General features: G+C 41.8%; 1 protein-coding gene across 1 annotated transcript in view; it reads right to left on the bottom strand.

Annotated features, from left to right (window-relative positions):
* Positions 1–19990, bottom strand: part of LONP2 (lon peptidase 2, peroxisomal) — a 1625174-nt gene that overhangs the window by 1498516 nt on the left and 106668 nt on the right. The window contains exon 3 of the mRNA XM_044081964.1: positions 363–494. Within this exon, the coding sequence (XP_043937899.1) occupies positions 363–494 (132 nt within the window). The remainder of the gene's footprint in view (positions 1–362; positions 495–19990) is intronic.

Below are 19990 nucleotides of genomic sequence, written 5' to 3'. Positions count from 1 at the left end.
TATTTCAATAACCTACCAACATCCTTTTAACCCAGCATACCACACCTCTCTCTGCTGCACAGCCCATCACGATCTGCTACCTTAAGTACACACAGTTCAAGAGCATTCATCCAAAATAAAGTTTCAGCAAAGCATCTTTATTCCTCCCACAAGAATGGCATCAGAGACGGCGTCTCCTACATCTCATAACTAAAGTGGTTTTATCTGGACTAATCCTCTGTATCCAAACAAATGTAAAGACGGTACTTTCACATGAGTAGGACTTAAATAAGCAAAGGAAAAGGCACAGCAATAGTTTCCACACCTTAATACCACTGAAAACTGTATGATGGTCGAATTTGAATACAAAGATTATGGAATACCTGAAGTTTCTCCTGGTTAGAAGTTCGGATTACAGAAGCCAAAACATCTGGCAAAGTCTCTTTTGGAAGACTATCAAGTAAGCGCCTTAACTTTGCAACCACCGGAACAGACATATCCAGCATCTCAACCAGCTAAGAAACAAAAAAATAGCTAAAGTTAAACAAAATGATGCTAACATTTAATTTTCTGTGGAATCATCAACACAACAATAATTAAAGGGTGTGCACACACAATTATAATCATTTTGCTCACTATGAAATGGCATCTGTAAACAGCAAAACTGAGATGGTTTAGCCACAAATGGTCTGTCTAAAATTACTCATATTCATCAAGTGCTGGGTCACCAACATATCGGCCAATACCAGCAAAAATTAGAAACATGGCTAGTGATGATTAAAACTAAAAACAATATGTTAGTGTTAATCATGCAATTACAAAGATTTGCAGAAAAGCATTAGCAGTAAAAGTGTCTGATTTTGTATTCTCACTCACTAGAACTCTGTAACCCACATTTTCCAGTTTAATTCTCAGCATCTGAAAGGGAATGTTACTAACTTCCACATTGTTTAAGCAAATACCAGTGCTGGTGTAACAGACTTGTAAAAGTAGAATCTAAGTAGGTTTCCAGTGCAAGTCTTAGAAATCTGTGTCACGGGTGAGGCTGACTTCACTGCTGTGCATCAAAAACTAAAATATAGGAACAGTGTCACTTGCTGGAGACTGTAAAATACAGGCCATTTGAAACTTATGGTAAAGATGGTTGAAAATCAGATTTCTTGATCAGTATTATGTGTAGCAAACTCACATCGTTGGGCTTCCATTATGGTCTGGTAAATTATCTGGGTAATAATGGCACAACAAAGGAAAGTTGTGAAGACATTCGGATGAGATTTGAAGAAAGTCATCATTTGCCCTAATAAACAATACAGGGGATCAGGAGAATGCCACTGCACCCATCCCTTGATCATAGTACTGCAGGCATTATATTTCTGTGATGGTAAAGAAAGAGTTCAGTCATAGGATGAAGCTTTTATTTCAGTTAGTCTACAGCACCATTCTTACCTACAGGCAAGAGCTTCGAGTGGCAATATCACGGTCACCACATCCTTTCTTCACCTGTATTAGTAGTGGCATCACAAATATTACATTCCCATCCTCACCTATGGTTGTGATCTCCAAGTAGTTATATCACAAACATTACACCCCCATCTCTCAACTATGATCAAGGACTTTGGGTACTAACATCAAAAATCCTACCCTCACCTACGGTCATGAACTTCTGCCATCACAAATACCACACCCCATTCCTCATTTATGCTCACGACCTTTGTGAAGTAATATCACATATACATACTACATTTTCATCCTCACCCACACTCATGAGCTTTGCGAACCTGACATCTGAGACACTACAGGAGCTTTTGGTAGTGATGTCACCGTATTCTCACCTACAGTCATGAGCCTCAGTCACAGTCATCTCTCAGACGCATAACAATCCTCATTATGATCATGGCCTTGTGAGCTCTGGAGAGTGACATCAAAGGCACATCTCTATCCTTACCTATGATCACAAGCTTTGGGGAGTGATATCACTACATGCTTGACTATGCTCATGAGCTTTGGTCACACAGTAGCACCACTGATCATACATCCCAATCCTCAATTACAGTCATGGGCTATAGATAGTGACATTACAGATACAACATCCCATAGTCACTTACAGTCGCAACTTTGTACAGTGACATTACAGACATGACATCCCATCGTCACATATGGTCGCATCTTTGTACAGTGACATTACAGATGCTACATAACCCATAGTCACTTATGGTCACTAGCTTTGTATGGTAATATTACGGATATGACATCACATATGGTCACAACTTTGTACAGTGATATTACAGATACGACATCCCATTGTCACTTATGGTCACAACTTTGTACAGTGACATTACAGATGCTACATAACCCATAGTCACTTATGGTCACTAGCTTTGTATGGTAACATTATGCATGCTACATACCATCATCACTTATGGTCACTAGCTTTGTAGAGTGATATCAAAGATACTACATCATCAACTCCACCTATAAGCTCTGGGCAGTGACATCACATGCACCATAACCTCACCCTCATCTACGGTCATGAGCACTGGGATTTGACATCACCCCATCCTAACCTATAGGCATAAGCTTTGGGTACTGACATCAGATACATTCTCACCCTCACCTTCTGTCATGAATTTTAGGTAGTAAGATCACAGACACTCCTCTATTGTCACCGGCTTTGGATATTACCTGGAGTGGCTGTAGGTACAAGTGGAAAGGAGATTCTTTTTCACAGTTGCCAGACTCATTGATGACAAAGTGAGGCACTCTGCAACTCAGAGGAACCTTAGAGTACAGCCACTGCTCCTATGGGTTGAGTAGAGAATCCTGAGGTGATATGGGTAAACCAGTAATAATATGTCAAGTGCCTACCATGAGAGGTGCATCATTCAAGGCTCTGTGGCAGGAGGACCAGGGCAGACCTAAGACACGCTGTAGACATTATGTCACTCATCAAGTGGAAGGCAGCTAGGGATCATTGGTAGCAAAAGCGGAGGATGGGGAATTATGGTTTATCCTGCTCTGCTTGCTACACACTCACCACAAGTGGTTTAGAAAATGGGTATTTACTTATTGGTTTCATTCTCTAGGAATATCTAAGTAGGCTGGGCCCAGGTATGGGTGAGGTCTGGAGAGAAAAAACTCCATGTAAATAAAAAAGCTTCATACAGCAAATTAAAAACTCAAATAACTTGCGTTACTTACAAGACAAATAATACGTAAGCATGCATGTTAAATAAGGTATATAAGCTAGAATAAGCTAGAGAAGTGCATAATGTTTACCTATGTAAAAAAAAAAAAAAAAAAAAGATCAGGAAGTGAACATAGAAAATTAACTACAGAGCTGATACACAGCATTAAGTAAGTATTTACAGTCTGAGTTAGAACATAAGATCAGAACAGGAGAGGTACAAGAGTCAAGTATGAGTGAATTAGGAAAATAAGTGTATAATAGAGGATTATGACTGGGCCACCAATCACAGACCTATGTGCTCAAGGCATAGAAGTTCACCTCAAGAACACAGTGAAGTGAATCTTGAGGGGGTGAATGTTAACACCTGTTCCTGTAATACCTGAACGTAAAACAGAAATCAGAGGCAAACACAAGAATATTACTAGAAAATTTATTCCTATTATATCTGCATTTTCAGCTAAATACATTTCATGTACATACTTTTTTCCAGTTCTACACCTCAACTCTCCTTTATTCCTACTTTTTTCTATCCACGCTTTTCCATACTTTTTTTCATCCTTATTCTCTTCATATTATATTCCTCATTTCTCACCTCTCTTTCACTACATCAATATGTATACACTGCCTACTTTGTATTTAACTGCACATATTTCTATAAATAATGTTCAATACAATTTTTCTCTCATTGATTAGAAACAGTTGTGCTAGTGCCAGTTTAATTTTGAAAATGTAATTTTGATTTTGATTGTGACACTATTCTCCCTGGGACTCTGCTAAAAAGGGCCATTTTAATCAGCCAGACTATCCTAAGTAGCAATGTAAATAAAATAAAACATTGGAAATGTACAACAAGTTATAATCAGATATAAATGATCATAATTCTGTGTGGGCTGTTCTGATGTACTAGTCATTATAAACAAAAAAGTGTGGGAAAGTAACATGTTTTCCAGCTTTGAGTCACTAAACTTAGCACCCTCACAGACAGTGCCAGTATCTGTGTCCTTTTGATGAGCCAAAAGCTTTAAAAGCTGTTACAAACTTCACCATGCCACTGTTTTTTTTCCACATGACAGTGAAGTATATTACAGCTTTTAAAGGTATGAAAATGCTCCTCGGAGCCTAGGAGTAGTGATCTGTATAGACACTAGTATCTCACAGTGTAATTCCCCCTTGTAATCAGTGCAGATGCCGACCTCTCGCAGTGTAAGTTTCCTGTAAAATATCCTTACTGACTAGACAGATTTTTTTTTAAACTAGTAGAGCATCTCGTTTGTGCATAGCTGAGCATTGCTTAGCAAGTTCCTTGTGTTACTGACCTATTCCATACTTAAAACGTCCCTCACTCCTCCCTAGTAGATCAGTAACCATGGGTATGCACTTCCTGACTCTCTCTGGGGCCAAAATGGTTGAGATGTGTATTCTCAGGCATTGTAGCAATGACCTCATGTACCCCAACAACCTACTTATTCTTAATAAAACACAAAGTATGAGAGAGCATAAATACACTAACACTGAAGGCAAAACTCTCTCATACAACCAAAACTAATCCTACAGAGTTTGTCAATGACACTTGCAGCACACCTACTGACAGGGTAAAAAGTCTTTCGGCTTTTCCCGGTTGGGGTAGTCACAGCAAAACTCCAGTCCGCTAATGACTGGCAGTGAATTTTTACGGTGTCGAGTTGTCAGCCCGGCACCCAACCTTCAAAGAAGGCACACCTACACACGCTCACACCTACCTGCATGTCTTTCAATTAAGACCCTAAACAAAAGCTACTTACGCTGAGGCACTTGCAGATAACCTTTGTAAAAAACTAAGACTTCCTACACAGCACAATGAAAAACAGGGTCCTCAGCCAACACAAACAATCCTTTAAAATACCAACAGCTACACACAACACTGTATCCAATGCCTCTACTGCCAAGCCATTATGGCAAACCAGTACATAGCCAAATTTCCTGCTTATTGGTGATTTTTATAGTGAGACACACTGATGTCCCCTCACCAGAATGAATAAGGAGAAAGTCAAAGTTAGCTGCCTTTCTAGGGTTAGGATTCGTCAAGTCACCTGACATAGCCCATTTGGTTGTTAATGACCTGAAACGTACATCCCTTAACTATATGAAGTGAGACATGATGAAGCTCACTGTTTGCATGTCTCAGGCAGGTCTGGGCATAGAATAAAGCAGCATACTACCTTCTCCAAGGATGATGGCACATTACCAACAAAAATGATTGATTTTAACAATTAGCTTTGGTTCTGGTGTCAATCCAAGGGGGTACAATATTTGACGGTCTGGGAGAACATGGCTGACAGACCATGCTGCTTTGCCACGGATGGTCTGCACTTATCCCCTCTTGGCTTTCACATACTGCCAAAGACCTCTCCACCTCCATAGTGCCTTTTTTAATCAATGTCAAACTGATAACCCTCCCAACTTAAATGAACCTACAAAGTAATATCTGAAGGTGGTACTGCTCAGTGCTAGAACGCTTAACATCACTTCTCAGCCTTTTGGCTAAGAACAAGTGTACTGATAGAAATCTTAACAAGAAATTCCACTCCCTGCAAGCCTTCCTCTCAATGTAGAGTGTAGACAGCTGTGTAGTAATGGGCACATGATTTAAAGTTATGTGAGAGTACCCTGGTAGTTCAAGGTTATAATGTCTTTCACACCTTTAGACCAGCTACGGACACAGGAAGGAACTAAAGGTGGAGGAGTCTCGGTTTATATAAAAACCACCTCACATCTAGACGCAGAGGAACTCATACATGTGCAACAAACCATAAACAGGTTATTGTGCCATATCATTGCAACATATAGGTCCCCCTCTATGTCCCAAGAAACCCATACTACTTATTTCAATGTGCTACAGTCCTTCACCATTCAACTTAATATGATCTTCGAGGGGGATCACAACTACCCTCTACAGACTGGAAATCCTAAACCACTCCCAATACACAAGGCCATGGATTCCTAAACTTTGTTAATACCAACATCCTGGAAAACATGGTCCATTCTCCTACCAGGGGTACAAACATCCTTGACCCTGTACTCATGAATATGGGGGAGCAAAGTTCTTCACCTTATGTAATGTCCTCACGCATCACATCTGACCATACGGCAGTATTGCTTGAAATAAAAATTAAATCTGAGGACCCCGTGAAACCAAACATTTTTAGAAGCTATTTCAAGGCTAACCTCTTTCTATTCTTGAGCTAAATTCTAAGCATTCTCAAACCCAGTAAATCCACAGCATATGCTGAGCTATTTACAAAATCCCAGCACGGCTATAATGATAGCTGTATAGAGTGAGCTGTGCCCACTCATATTAAGAATAAGGTTAAATCGAAAGACAAGCCTCCACGATGTAATCACAATATCAATCAGTTACACAACAAAAGAAAAAAATCTTGGCCAAGCGTAGGAGGAACAAAGCCCAACACACTAAAAGCCCCCTGACCAATCTAAATAGGCAGCTAAGAGAGACAATTAAACTTCAAAGGTTAAATATGAAGAAAAATCACTTCTCAGGCAAATGACAACCATAAAGCTTTCTATAGCTATGCCTGTAACCTCAAGGGAAATATGCAACAATGCTCAGAACTTACTGTAAGTGGCATCACCCACACTGAACCAGAGACCACTATCAACCTTTTGGCTGACAGGTTCAGCACAAATTTCTCCTCCCACTCCCCCCAATGAGCCAAACAAAATACCAAATGCCATAATCCCCCCACCCATTACTAGGGAATCAGTCATCAATGCACTTTCCAAAGCCAAAAATGCTGCACCAGTGGGCCCCGATAACATCCCAGGATGCTTACTAAATTGAATAAAACATTACCTCTCTTGCTCACTTAAATCACTTTCCAACTGACGCCTACAGAAAGGTTTTGTGCCTAAGGAATGGAAGAGGACTACAGTCATTCTCTTGCATAAATGAAGGTCCAATCACTGATCTGGGTAATTACAGGCCCATAAATCTGACCAGCTTCATATGCAAGGCCATGCAAAGAATCATCATGGACATGATGGACCTAGGTAACCAGAAAATGATGGATCCATCACAACATGGCTTTATTAAAGGAAGGTCAAGCCTATTAAATCTGGTGTATTTTTTGAGAGAGTCACCAAAGCAATGGAGGAGTGCAAGACGGTGCACACAGCTTACCTTGACCTGGTCAAGGCCTCTGATACAATAACCCACTCAGGCATTATAGACAAGCTCATTACATTAGGGATAAACCCTTTTATCTCCAGCTGCTGGATAGCCAACTGACTCAATGATAGGCCGCAGAAGGTCAAAACAGGGGAGGCCACCTCCACCAAAAGGCTAGTCACTAACAGAGTCTCCCATAGTATGGTACTGGGCCTGCTCCTATTTAACATGCATCTCTCTGAAGAAGAAGCAAATGATGGTTTATGGCGGACTAAGACTGCAGATGATTGCAAGCTGGGGGTTATCACAGTCTCCCCTGCAGACACTAGTATTCTTCAAGAAGGCCCATCTCTGACTAACAAAGAGTGCCAAAGCCTAGGTCTTACCTCGATGCTAAGAATTTCATAACTGCACCCTTTGGGAAACAGACCATCCCAGTTAATTACCACACTGATAATACACCCCAAGAGTTGACTCAGTGGTCAGATGTACGTCGTAGACAGTAGCCTTGCCTTCGACCAACACATAGCCACAGTGGTAAGGTAATCCTTTTATGTTGTACAACTTTTAAGAAAAGGCATAGAATCTAGGTTCAAAGAGGTTATTATCCCACTGTACTCTGTCCTTATAAGACCAATCAGAGTACAATGCTCCCTTTGGTATATACTTGAACAGACATATGCAGTAACTATAACCTCAGAGGTTCCTTACAAAAAGGATACAAGGTGTAAAAAGCCTGCTTTATGTAGAGTACCTTAAAGCCCTTTCTTTCTACTCAGGAGTGTCTCCAACAGATTGCTGAGGGGTGATCTATGCCTGGTTTATTAGGCATTTGCAAATCCCACACTTATGAATTTCCTGTATATTCATAAGTCAAACAGAAACAGAAATACATCTGGCAAACTGAATTTTGACTATGACAAAGAGAACATGCTGGACAGACAGATGTGTGTTCCAGAGACTGCCACTCCTATGGAACACGCATCCCATCCATGTGAAGCTGAGTTCATCTATTACCGATTTAAGCACAACATAGACCAGAGCATGGGGAATAGGAAATTTATATCTGGCCTGGCACCTATGTCTCTTACAGACAGACAGAGATAGCTTATAAATGGCTGGCCCTCAATGTCCTATTTGGATATAAGATGTCATTATACTTTATGGAAAACTTGGCTAGGCTTAGAAATGCCCCCCCCCCCCCCCCAGGTCGTTAACCTAATAACAATCTATGAATCTACAGCAGTAGATGTTAAAATGATCACTGCTGCAGTATCCTTAGCAATAAGGGTGTTACCCTACCAAGGGCATAACAGCCAGCCAGCTTCATGACACCATCCACATGTCCAAGCTGTCTGGCAGCTTGAGCTTAGCTGACTAAACAACAAGTTTGGGTACCAAGCCCTTCAGAGCTTTCAGGGCTCAACTCCCCTCTTTGTGCTGGCAGGAAAGGATAATGCAAGGAGTAACAAAACTTAAATAACCCCACCCTGACATAAACCACACACCAAAAACAAGGAGGATAGAGGAAAGGAGTGGTTAATGCAGCACTAATCATTCCAACACCTACTGTTGTAATAGATTTACTTATGCAACCGTACTATATTCTTTATATTGACCAATGTTGTAGTAGCCTTAGCTATATGGGTAGAGAACCCTAATTTACTACATTTGGAAGGGGAAGAGACCAGGAGTCCCTGAAGAATGGTCTTTGCAAAGCCTGATCTTGACAGAGACAGAATCAAGCTTACAGTGCTTTATGAATGTATGTATAAGGAGGACCAGGTTGCTGCTTCTGTAATATTTCTAGAATCCAACCCTTTCCAAAAAGCAATAGATGAAGCCAAAGGCCCTGGAAGAGAGCCCTTGATGCTGCCTGCAATAATTTTGTTGTGATTAGTATAACAAAAGGTAATAACCTCAAAAATTATTTGGAAATAGCCTGCTTTGACACAGGTTATCACTTCTTCTAACCTTCACAAGAAATGAACAACTGATTCAGACCTAAAAGATTTACTTCTGTCAAGAAAATATCCGAGTTGTCAGTGAACATCCATTGTAAGAAGTAACCTTCCGCCCTCATTTTAGGATCAGTAAAGAAAATGGAGGAATGGATAGTTTGGCTTAAAGTGAACCTGGAAACTACTTAAGCATAAAAGACAGATTAGTGCTCAAAGAAACCCTTCTCTGTGGAAAAAGATACAGGGTTGACTCACCCTAAGAGCTTGCAACTTTGCTCTGACCTCTACAAGTAGGGTATCTATCATTAAAAGTTTTTCATCTTAAGAACCTGAAGCCAAACAGATTAGCTGGTTCAAACAGAGCAAGTGTTAGCTTCTGTTATGCAAAATTAAGATTTCAAGAACGGGCCACAGTAGTTTTCTTGGGAGCCTTTTTATTAAATCCCTCTTCAAAAACATTTTCACAAGAGAACGCCTTGAAACAACAATATTCATAAGCAGACATGCTGAAATGGCCAATAACGAATCTTAAAAGAGGAATAAAAAGGCCATATAACAGCAACTTACACAAATACTGTAAAATCAGAGAACTAGCCCTGGGTGGGTGCTGGTTATGTTGCAGGCACCAACCAAAAAACCTTTTCAATTTGCTTATACAAGATTTCCTAGTAGCAGGCTTTGCCTCCATTAATACCTGCTGTGTGTTCTAATCAAACAGGAATCTAAAGGGTATCAAGACCATCATCTAGGCCATTCAGCTGAAGTTGATTGGGGTCGGAGTTTATCAAACAACCCTGATCTTGTCAGACAAGATCCATTCTCTGAGGAAGCCTGTGGTAATTGCCTCTAGCCATTTCCAAAAGAAAGAAAAAACACTGCTGCTTGGGGAAGAGAGAGTCATCATAACTGTGAAGATAGGTGAAGGCTGCCAGCCTAGCCAGATAAAAATGTTGTAGATAATTCTGTCATTTGTAAATATTAATATAAGCCACAGGCTTGTTCTCTTAAATGGGAAAATGGTGTTAAATGTGGAACTGCAAAAATGTAACAACTGTGCACTCTGCTGTAACAAAGCTGATAAGTCAATAATTTCATATCAAAACTCGGAGCAGAGGTGTCTAGATAAAGGCATTCTGCCTAGTGTTTTGAGGCCAGAGTTAATGGCTACAATTTGCATGTATAATTTCTTTTATTGCTCTAGGTCCTGACCAGCTGTAAGATCAAAAGGGCTATTAACCTCAGAGTCTGTTAGCCTGGGAACAAGAAAGAAATTATGTAATCAGAAATGAATCAGTGGTATTGTGTTATCAATTTAAGGACAGAAAGAATGAGAGCATTTAGCATTTGTCTTGAAAACATCCAACTCACCACTCTGCCTGTTTCTATATGCAAGTAGAATTTTAGACTAGTTTGTTTTTCTGTGATGTCAGAACTTTTCTACTGTATTATTTTAAGTATTTCTCTGTGATTTCTAAACTCTTGACTAGCACTGTGTGGTAAGTATTGTCTTGTGTTTTTTTTTTTTTTATTTATTATTAAATATTTTTAAACCTTTCAACTGTGGCTGTCTTGTATAGAGATAATTTAAGCTCCAAGAGTGCACTGCACGTACATAGTGATACTGTACCAAGTCACTCCAAATAAGTCTTGACTGTTTGGTTGCACTTACATTTGGATAATAATATTGCACAGCATAATTGGACATCCTTTCATAAGGGTCTACGTTAAATCATCGAATGCTTAAAAAAGCGAACGATGATTTATAGAACCCCTATAAGTAAAAGCTTACAATCTCAAACACTTAGAACAGCATTTTTTTCCAAGGGAAAAAAATCGCTGTTCCACAAAACAAAAAAATATTTTTAAAATATTACATAAAGTGGGGGGCTGTGCCCCCCCCTACTTAAATATACCAACTCCGAGATTGCACTACAGTGACAAAAATGGCAGAGTAATGGAAGTGGCCAGCGATTTCTTTCCCAGAGAAAGAATTTGCTTATATGCTATTTCGCTATTTTGCCTTTTCGTGCTTTCAAGTTCGATCAAGACGCATTCGAAAGAATACATCTTTGATCATTTAATAGGAACCCTTTCATAAGGGCCTTTGAGTAGCTGATAAATATTAGCTGGGTGGTGAGAGTGATTTCTACCGTATAGTCTGGGTAAAAGGGGCACAGCTGGAGAACCTGTGCCAGCCTTCCCCAGGAGTGTCTGTGTGGTTGTATAAACTCTTATCTCAAAGTGTGTGTGTGTGTGTGTGTGTGTGTGTGTGTGTGTGTGTGTGTGTGTGTGTGAGAGAGCTACTTGGGCAGGGACACAAAGCACTGGTTGGACAGAAAGGGTGCTGGAGGTTTTAGCTTGCCCACTAGCCTGAGATCTGGACCCTACAGTTGTGCCAGTGGGGGAGTCTTACTGGGGACCTGGAGAGAAAGGGGAAAACCAGCCCCAGGCTGACTATGATCTCTATGTGCTCTTAAGGGAAATTGTACTTTACTGTGGGTGTATTTATTATCCTTTTTCTATATGGACGCCCATCACTGGTGTTAGTAGTGAGGATTGAGGCTCCTTGATTGCTGGGCCAGTGCACGGGCGTCACATATTAATTGTTTGGCAGTGGTGGGATATCCACACCACATATTAATTGGTTGGCAAATACTAATTGGCTTGTAGTGGTGTGGATACAGTGAATTCCTGTAGCTTGTGTTCAGTGATCACTGAAGGTGTTTTGTACTCTAAATCCGCCATGCAGTGAATATTCAGAGTTCAGATCACAATTGTTTTACTTCTTTTGTTCGCTTAGTTAGTCAAGGAGAGCAGGCAGCATGTCAGCAGAGCAGTACGGAAAGCTGACAAGGAGCCAGCTGGCTGAGATGTGCCTGGCTAAGGAACTGTTGCATGGCAACCTGACTAAGGCAGACCTGATTGCAACCTTGGTCACAGCTGCATCAGAAAACAGCAACCAGGAGGATGATCAGACTGGCAGTGGAGATGTACCTCCCTCAGAGAATGGACAGCTCAACCTTTCTGCAGAGGACTTAAAAATCCATCTGGAGCTAAAGAGACTTGAGCTGGAGGCCAGGCGTTTGGAAACGGAAGCAGCTGAGAGACTGAGACTTCTGCAGGCTGAGGAGAATGAGAAACTGCTATGCCTGGAAGCTGAGGAAAAGGAGAGGCAGAGGCAGCATGAGAAAGAGATGCTGACTCTTCGTCAGAGTCATGATGGTAATGGGGAAGGGAGTAAATGGACCCCCAGATGCACAAAAGGTCAGTAAATTTTTTCCATAGTTTAAAGAGGGGAATCATTTTGATAGTTTCATTAATATGTTTGAGTGGGTATGCAAACAGTATGATGTTGACCAAACGCTCTGGGTACGGTTCCTGACCCCCTTACTCCATGGTAAAGCTGCAACTGTGTTGTCTAAAATGTCTGACGTTGACTGTTTTAATTACACTACGGTTAAGAACTGTTAGTTAGAATTGTTTAAGCTAACACCTGAAACGTATAGGAAAATGTTTCGTAAGCATAGACGCAAGACAGATGAAAGTGTGTGTGAATATATTGCTGAACTGAGCACTTATTTTCATATGTGGGTGAGTGGATGTCAGGTCAAATCTTCTGAAGGGCTGGCAGACCTTTTGGTGAGGGAACAAGCCCTTAGCACTTTGTCAGAGGACATGAGGATCTGGATTAGCTGATAGACAATGTGCTACTTCAGAGGAGCTGGGGAAGAAAGGACACATACCTAAGCAAGCAGGGCATCCCTGCACAGGAAAAGGACCCCCAGTACTGTTCATCGGTCTAAGGGAACCCATGATGGGCAGCACAGACTCCCCAAATTAATTTGCCAGTCGCAAGGGAAGCCACTAGTCCAGGTACACATCCAGGACCTAGGGTTAAATGTTTTGAATGCAACCAGTGGGGCCATGTGGCATACAGATGTCCAAAGAGGCAAGGTGGGGAACAAAAGGTGAGGGAGCCAGTAACTGGGGAAGACAAAATGCCAATAGTAGGTTGTCTTGAAACAAGAAGGGTACCAAACTACCATCCTACAGATGTCCTGATAGGGAAGGATTTGGATGAGGCAGTACCATGCACTTATGCAGTTAGGCTAGTAGACAACCATGTGGTTCTGGTAGCCCGGGGGAGACCCAGACAGACTGCATACTTGCAGCCAGGACTGGTGAGGTGGTTACTTCAAGGAGGGAACTACTCTGTAGGAGTGAGACTGAAGGTGAGCCACAGCTGCTTGTGGGTACTGATGTTCCCTTGGACAGAGTGACTGCAAAGGTAGAGGTGAGTAGTAGTACCCAGGCTGACAGTGAGGCACCACTGTCAGAGGATGCCAGACTTCCTGTGGAAGGGGAGCAGGGAAGGGTTACAAAGAAATGAGACAGGCTCAGCTCTCAGAACCTACATTGCAAGGCCTGAGGCAGGTAGCTAGGGAGGCACCCGATTCTCAAGGGAAGGGGGAATCTTTATACTGGGGCAAAGGGTTAGTGTATTGAGAGTGGACCCCTGAGGGAGGGCTAGAAGGTGAGAGAATACAGCAGTTGGTAATGCCTAGAGCCTACCATCTGGCACTTCTAGCCATAGTCCAATGATATTCCCTCTCAGGTCATACATGCATAAAACATACAAAGAGATGCATTATGCAGAACTTCTAATGGCCTGGAATTTCCAGAGATGTAACAGGGTACTGCAGGAACTGTGAGCAGTGCCAAAAGGTAGGAAAGGCAGGAGACAAGGTGAGAGCTCCTTTGATGCCTTTGCCTGTAACTGAGGAGCCATTTCAAAGGGTAGCTATGGATATTGTGGGGCATCTGAGTACCCCAAGTTCCACAGGGAAAAAAGTATATCCTAGTGGTAGTGGATTATGTTACACGATACTCTGATGCAGTGGCTCTGTCCTCCATTGAGGCAGAAAAGGTGGCAAATGCTTTGTTAGAGGTTTTCAACAGGGTAGGTTTCCCAAAAGAAATACTGACTGAAATAGGTGCCAATTTCATGTCAGACCTGCTGGCTTGTCTGTGGAAGTACTGTAGGGTGAAGACTACCCCCTACCATCCCCAGACTAATGGTCTGGTTGAGAGGTTAAACTCTATGATCAAGTCCATGCTATGGGCATTTGCAGACCAGTTTAAGAGGGAGTGGGACAAATATTTGCCCCATCTGTTTGCTTACAGAGAGGTTCCCCAGGAATCCACAGGTTTTTCACCCTTTGAGTTGCTGTATGGGCATAGGATGAGGGGACCTCTAGATTTAATTTGTGATGAGTGGGAAGGTTAGTGTGAACCTCACAAGGAGTCTGTTGTGGCATATCTCTTAAACCTCAGGACAAGGCTCAGGGAACTCTTGGGTTTGTCGCAGGAGAACCTGGCAGAAGCCCAACAGAAAAAGGTATGGTATGACAGGAATGCTTGAGCTAGACAGTATGCTGTAGGGCAGCAGGTAATGGTTCTCATTCCTGTCACACACAACAAGCTGCAAGCAGCTTGGGAGGGACCCTACAAGGTGGTAAGAAAGGTAAGTGATATTAACTACATGGTTGATCTGCTAGGCAGAAGGCAGGGGCACAATTGTACCATGCTAACATGATGAAACCTTACCATGATAGGGAGGCCCTTGTGCTGAGCATTTGCTGTGGATTGCAGGTGGAGTCTGAGGGAGATCTGGCGACTGATCTCCTCAGTGGAAGGGGTAGCAATGTCGCAGCAGCTCTCTCCTACCCAAGTTCGAGAAATCTGAGCAATGTTACAGGAGTTTGGGGACATGTTCACTGGGAAACCAGGGTGCACCCACCTAGTGCAGCACCAGGTGGATACAGGACCTCAAAGGCCTATTAGGCAGGCCCCTTATACGGTGCCTGGGAGAGTCAAACAGACTCTGAGGGAGGAGATACAGGAGACGTTGGAACTAGGGGTGATTCAAGAGTCCAACAGTCCCTGAGCCTCCCCAAGTGGTGCTAGGTGTCAAAGAAGGATGGCAGCACCAGGTTCTGTGTGGACTACAAGAAATTAAATAGTCACACAAAGTCAGATGCATACCCCATGCCTAGGACAGATGAGGCCCTAGAGCAGCTGGGTGGAGCTAGGTATCTTACAACTATTGATCTTACCAAGGGTTACTGGCAGGTGCCCTTGAATCCAGTGCTAGAGAGAAGTCAGCCTTTGTGACTCCTTTTGGCTTGCATGAGTTCATAAAGATGCCCTTTGGGATGAAAAATGTCCCAGCGACTTTCCAGATGCTGGCAGATCACATCCTAGCAGGAGGGTTTGCCCTTGCTTATCTAGATGATATTGTCATCTACAGCCATTCCTGACAAGAGCACCTTCAACATGTCAGGGAGGTGCTGGGCAGACTACAGAGGGCAGGGTGACCATTAAGCCCAGCAAATGTCAGGTGGGTATGGCACAGGTCTCCTACCTGGGACATAGAGTGGGGAGTGGCAAGATCAGGCCAGAACCTGCCAAAGTAGAAGCCATTCAGGCATGGCCTGCACCTGTTACCAAAAAGCAGGTGAGGGCATTCTTAGGGACAGCAGGGTACTACAGAAAGTTCGTCCCCAGTTATAGTACCATAGCTGCTCCCCTCACAGACCTGACAAGGAAGAGCAGGCCAGATAAGGTAGAATGGACCCCAGCGTCTGAGTAGGCATTCCAGGAGCTTAATGAAGCTTTGGGAGGACCCCCTGTGTTAGCCAGTCCAGATTACAGCAAATAATTTGTTGTGCAGATGGATGCTTTGAACCATGGGGTGGGGGGCTGTACTTAGCCAGATTTCTTCAGAGGGAGAAGAGCACCCAGTGGTTTATCTCAGTCGTGGGCTCCAACCCAGGGAGGAATGCTATGCAGCTGTAGAAAAGGAATGTCTAGCCATAGTGTGGGCACTGCAGAAACTTCAGCCTTATCTGTATGGAAGAAAATTCACTATAGTGACAGATCACAACCTCCTAACATGGAATACACAGAGCCAGCCAGTAAAATGCCAAGTTGCAAAGATGGAGCCTAGGGTTGCAAGCAAATGATATGTCAGTGCAGCACCATAGTGGGATTAGCAATGCCAACGCAGATGGACTCTCAAGACAGGGAATGGGGTAAGGTATACTCAGACAGACCTAACCCTCTCAAGCAACGTTTCTCAAGGGTCACTTGAAAAACTAGCTCGAGTTCCCCTGGGGGGGGGGGGGGGGCAGGGGGGAGGGGATATGTGAAGATAGGTGGAAGCTGCCAGCCTAGCCAGATAGAATTCTGTAGATAATTCTGTCATTTGTAAATATTAATATAAGCCACAGGCATGTTCTCTTAAAATGGGAAAAAATGGTGTTAAATGTGGAACTGCAAAAATGTAACAATGCACTCTGCTGTAACAAAGCAAGTCAATTCTTTGATGTCAAAACTCGGAGCCGAGATGTCTAGATAAATGCATTCTTGCCTATTGTTTTGAGGCCAGAGTTAATGGCTAGAATTTACATGTCTAAATTTCTTTTATTGCTCGGGTCCCTGACCAGCTGCAAGAACAAGAGGGGTATTAACCTCTGAGAGTCTGTTAGCCTGGGAACCAGAAAGAAATGATGTAATGAGAAATTAATCAGTGGTACTGTGTTATCTATTTAAGGACAGAAAGAATTATAGCATTTGAGCATTTGTCTTGAGAACATCCAACTTACCACTCTGCTTGTGTCTATATGTAAGAAGGATTTTAGAACTGTGTTTTCTCTTAGATATAGCTAGGAAATAGGAAGACTAGACAAGTTTGTTTTTCTGAGATGTCAGAACTTTTCCTCTGTGATCTCTGAACTCTTGACTAGCACTGTGTAGTAAGAAGTATTGTCTTGTGTTTTTATTTATTTATTATTAAATATTTTAAACCTTTCAACTGTGGTTAGTTTGTGTAGAGATAATTTAAGCTCTAAGAGTACATTGCATGTATATAGTGATACTGCACCAAGTAACTCCAAATAAGTCTTGACTGTTTGGTTGCACTTACCATTTGGATAATAATATTGCACAGTATAATTGGACACCCTTTCATAAGGGCCTTTAAGTAGCTGATAAATATTAGCTGGGTGGTGGCAGTGATTTCTACTGTATAGTCTGGGTAAAAGGGGAAAAGCTGGAGAACCTGTGCCAGCCTTCCCCAGGAGTGTTATTGTGGTTGTATAAGCTACTTGGGCAGCGATACGAAGCACTGGTTGGACAGAACGGGTACTGGAGGTTTTAGCTTGCCCACTACGCTGAGATCTGGACCCTATAGCTGTGCCAGTGGGGAGTCTTATTGGGGTCCTGGAGAGAAAGGGAGAAACCAGCCCCAGACTGGCTGTGATCTGTGTGTGCTCTTAAGGGAAATTGTAATTTACTGTGTGTGTATTTATTATAATTTCCCTATATCGATGCCCCTCACTGGTGTTAGTGGTTAGGATTGAGACTCCTTGACTGCTGGGCCAGTGCACGGGGGTCACAAATCTCTGGGATTCCTTCAGAATCTTCAGAAATACCCTGGATATAAGTGGAAAGGGTGGACAAGCATACAGGAATGTTCCTGTCCAAGGAAAAGAGAAGGAATTGATCTTCCAGGACTTCTTGCATGGAATCCTGGAACAGATACTTGGCAAGAAGAGGAGACAAATGGTTCTTCTAAAGGAACTCCCCCCACAGATGGATCAAATCCTGGAAGACCCCCTGATCTAGTCTGTATACGTGAGGGTCTGCACTGTCTTGCTCAGCTTGCCTGTCATGCAATCTTGATCTGGTGGAATGAAGGATGCCCAGAGAGTGAGATCATGCTGTAAAGCTATATTCCCATGGCTAGTTTGTGAAGGTACAACCTTGTTTCTCCTATTTCTAGATGTACCACACAACTGAGGTATTGTCTGAGATAACTTGAAGAGGTCCTGAAGACCAAAATGATTCACAGAGTTGAGTGCCTTCATCAGGGAAAACATCTTTTTTATATTTACAATGGATATAAAAAGTGTACATGAATAGGCTCACGGATGACAGAACAATTGTTCTGAGACCTGCAGATACAGGGGGACCCATTGTAGTTATGGATACTATAAACTACCAACAGAGCATGGTCCATATGCTGAGTGATATGAGGTTTTATGGTGTAATACAACTGGATGAATTTAGAGCTCGAATAGACAGAATTGCTTGAATGTTGGAAGATCTAGTCCTTAGTAAAATAATAGAAACAGAGTTATTCCATTTTTTATATGTTACTAATCCTTTGATTCCAGTGATTCAAGGACTACCCAAGGTCCAGAAGAATCCTTTGGATCCCCCGATGAGACCTACTGTGGCAGGGAGAGGTTGGGCCACTGAGCCGTTGTCTTTATATTTACAAAAAGACACTTGAGACTGCTAGTTGAGGAATTTCCGCATGTTTTAAAGGATACAAAACAGTTTTTGTTGGCCCTTTATGATAAGGTGTCTTCATTGTCATGTGAGTTATAAGTTAGTCGCACTAGATGTTCAATCATTATTCACCGTGATTCCGAATCAAGAGGGAATTGCAAGTATTTCCAAATGCTTAAAAGACAACACTGAGTATACTCTTACACAAATCTATTTAATTTGTGATTTTTTAGAAGTTATTCTGGAAAATAATACTTTTTTTGTTTAATGGAGTAGTATATAGTCAGAAGGATGGCGTACCTATTGGCACATCGTGTGCCAATAGCTACGCCAACCTAGTAATGGTAGACTGGGAAAAAGATAAACTGTTCATGTTGAACAGCTTCAAAGAACATGTCATCTTCTACACTCGTTTTGTGGATGACATATTCCTTTTATGGACAGGGACAGATGATGAGCTAAGAGATTTTTTTGAGGAGATTAATGGTTTATCATATTTTTTAAAGTTTACCATGGATCACTCAAATGATCTGATTGCGTTTCTAGATGTATATATTGAAAGACTACCTAATGGACTCCTGAATACGGGTGTCTATAGGAAGAATTATAATAAAAAACACTCTTCTACATAGAAAGAGTATTTTTTAAAAACATAATTAGGGGACAAGCTATACGTGCATCAAGAATGAATCCCACTGAAGATGGTTTTATTCATGAACTATCTGATTTAAGGGATAGGTTAGTACAGAGATCTTATGATATAAATGAGATAGTAAAAAACTTTGATTGGACATATAATTTGAGGGACAATATAGCTCATCCTTATTTCTCTGGTCGAACCTTTGTTGATAGACAGACCACTTCTGTAAATGCTTTCACTAATCTGACAATGAAATTATAAATTATACACAAGATATTAATAAAATAAAAGAAATATTTACTAGAAATTGGGGAATTCTGTTAGTGGATCCCCAGATTAAGGAGATAGTACGAGAGACACCTCGGTTTATATTTAGGAACAGAATGAATTTACAGAGGCTGCTCTGTTATCCTAAGCAGCTATCAAGGAGTGCTGTAGACCATCTCACCCCAGGTACTTTACCATGCAATAACTGCAATTTTTGTGGGTTTTTGGATAATAATCTATACTTTATACATCCATCCACCTCCCAATGTTTCAGGCTCCATATTCATGCTAATTGCAATACAACACATGCTATATATTTGGCTAAGTGTATGGCCTGTCCAGCGTTTTACATGGGTAAAAGGGACAGGAAGTTACGGGAGAGAATTAGGGAGCATCTATATAATATACGTACACATTCTATATGTAATGCTCTG

The sequence above is a fragment of the Protopterus annectens genome, chromosome 8.part1, assembly GCF_019279795.1.
Source record: "Protopterus annectens isolate FY-2018-M chromosome 8.part1, PAN1.0, whole genome shotgun sequence".
In the NCBI taxonomy this organism is placed as follows: Eukaryota; Metazoa; Chordata; order Ceratodontiformes; family Protopteridae; genus Protopterus; species Protopterus annectens.
The sequence above is the reverse complement of the archived record's forward strand: the minus strand, read 5'-3'. Positions and strand labels throughout refer to the sequence as shown.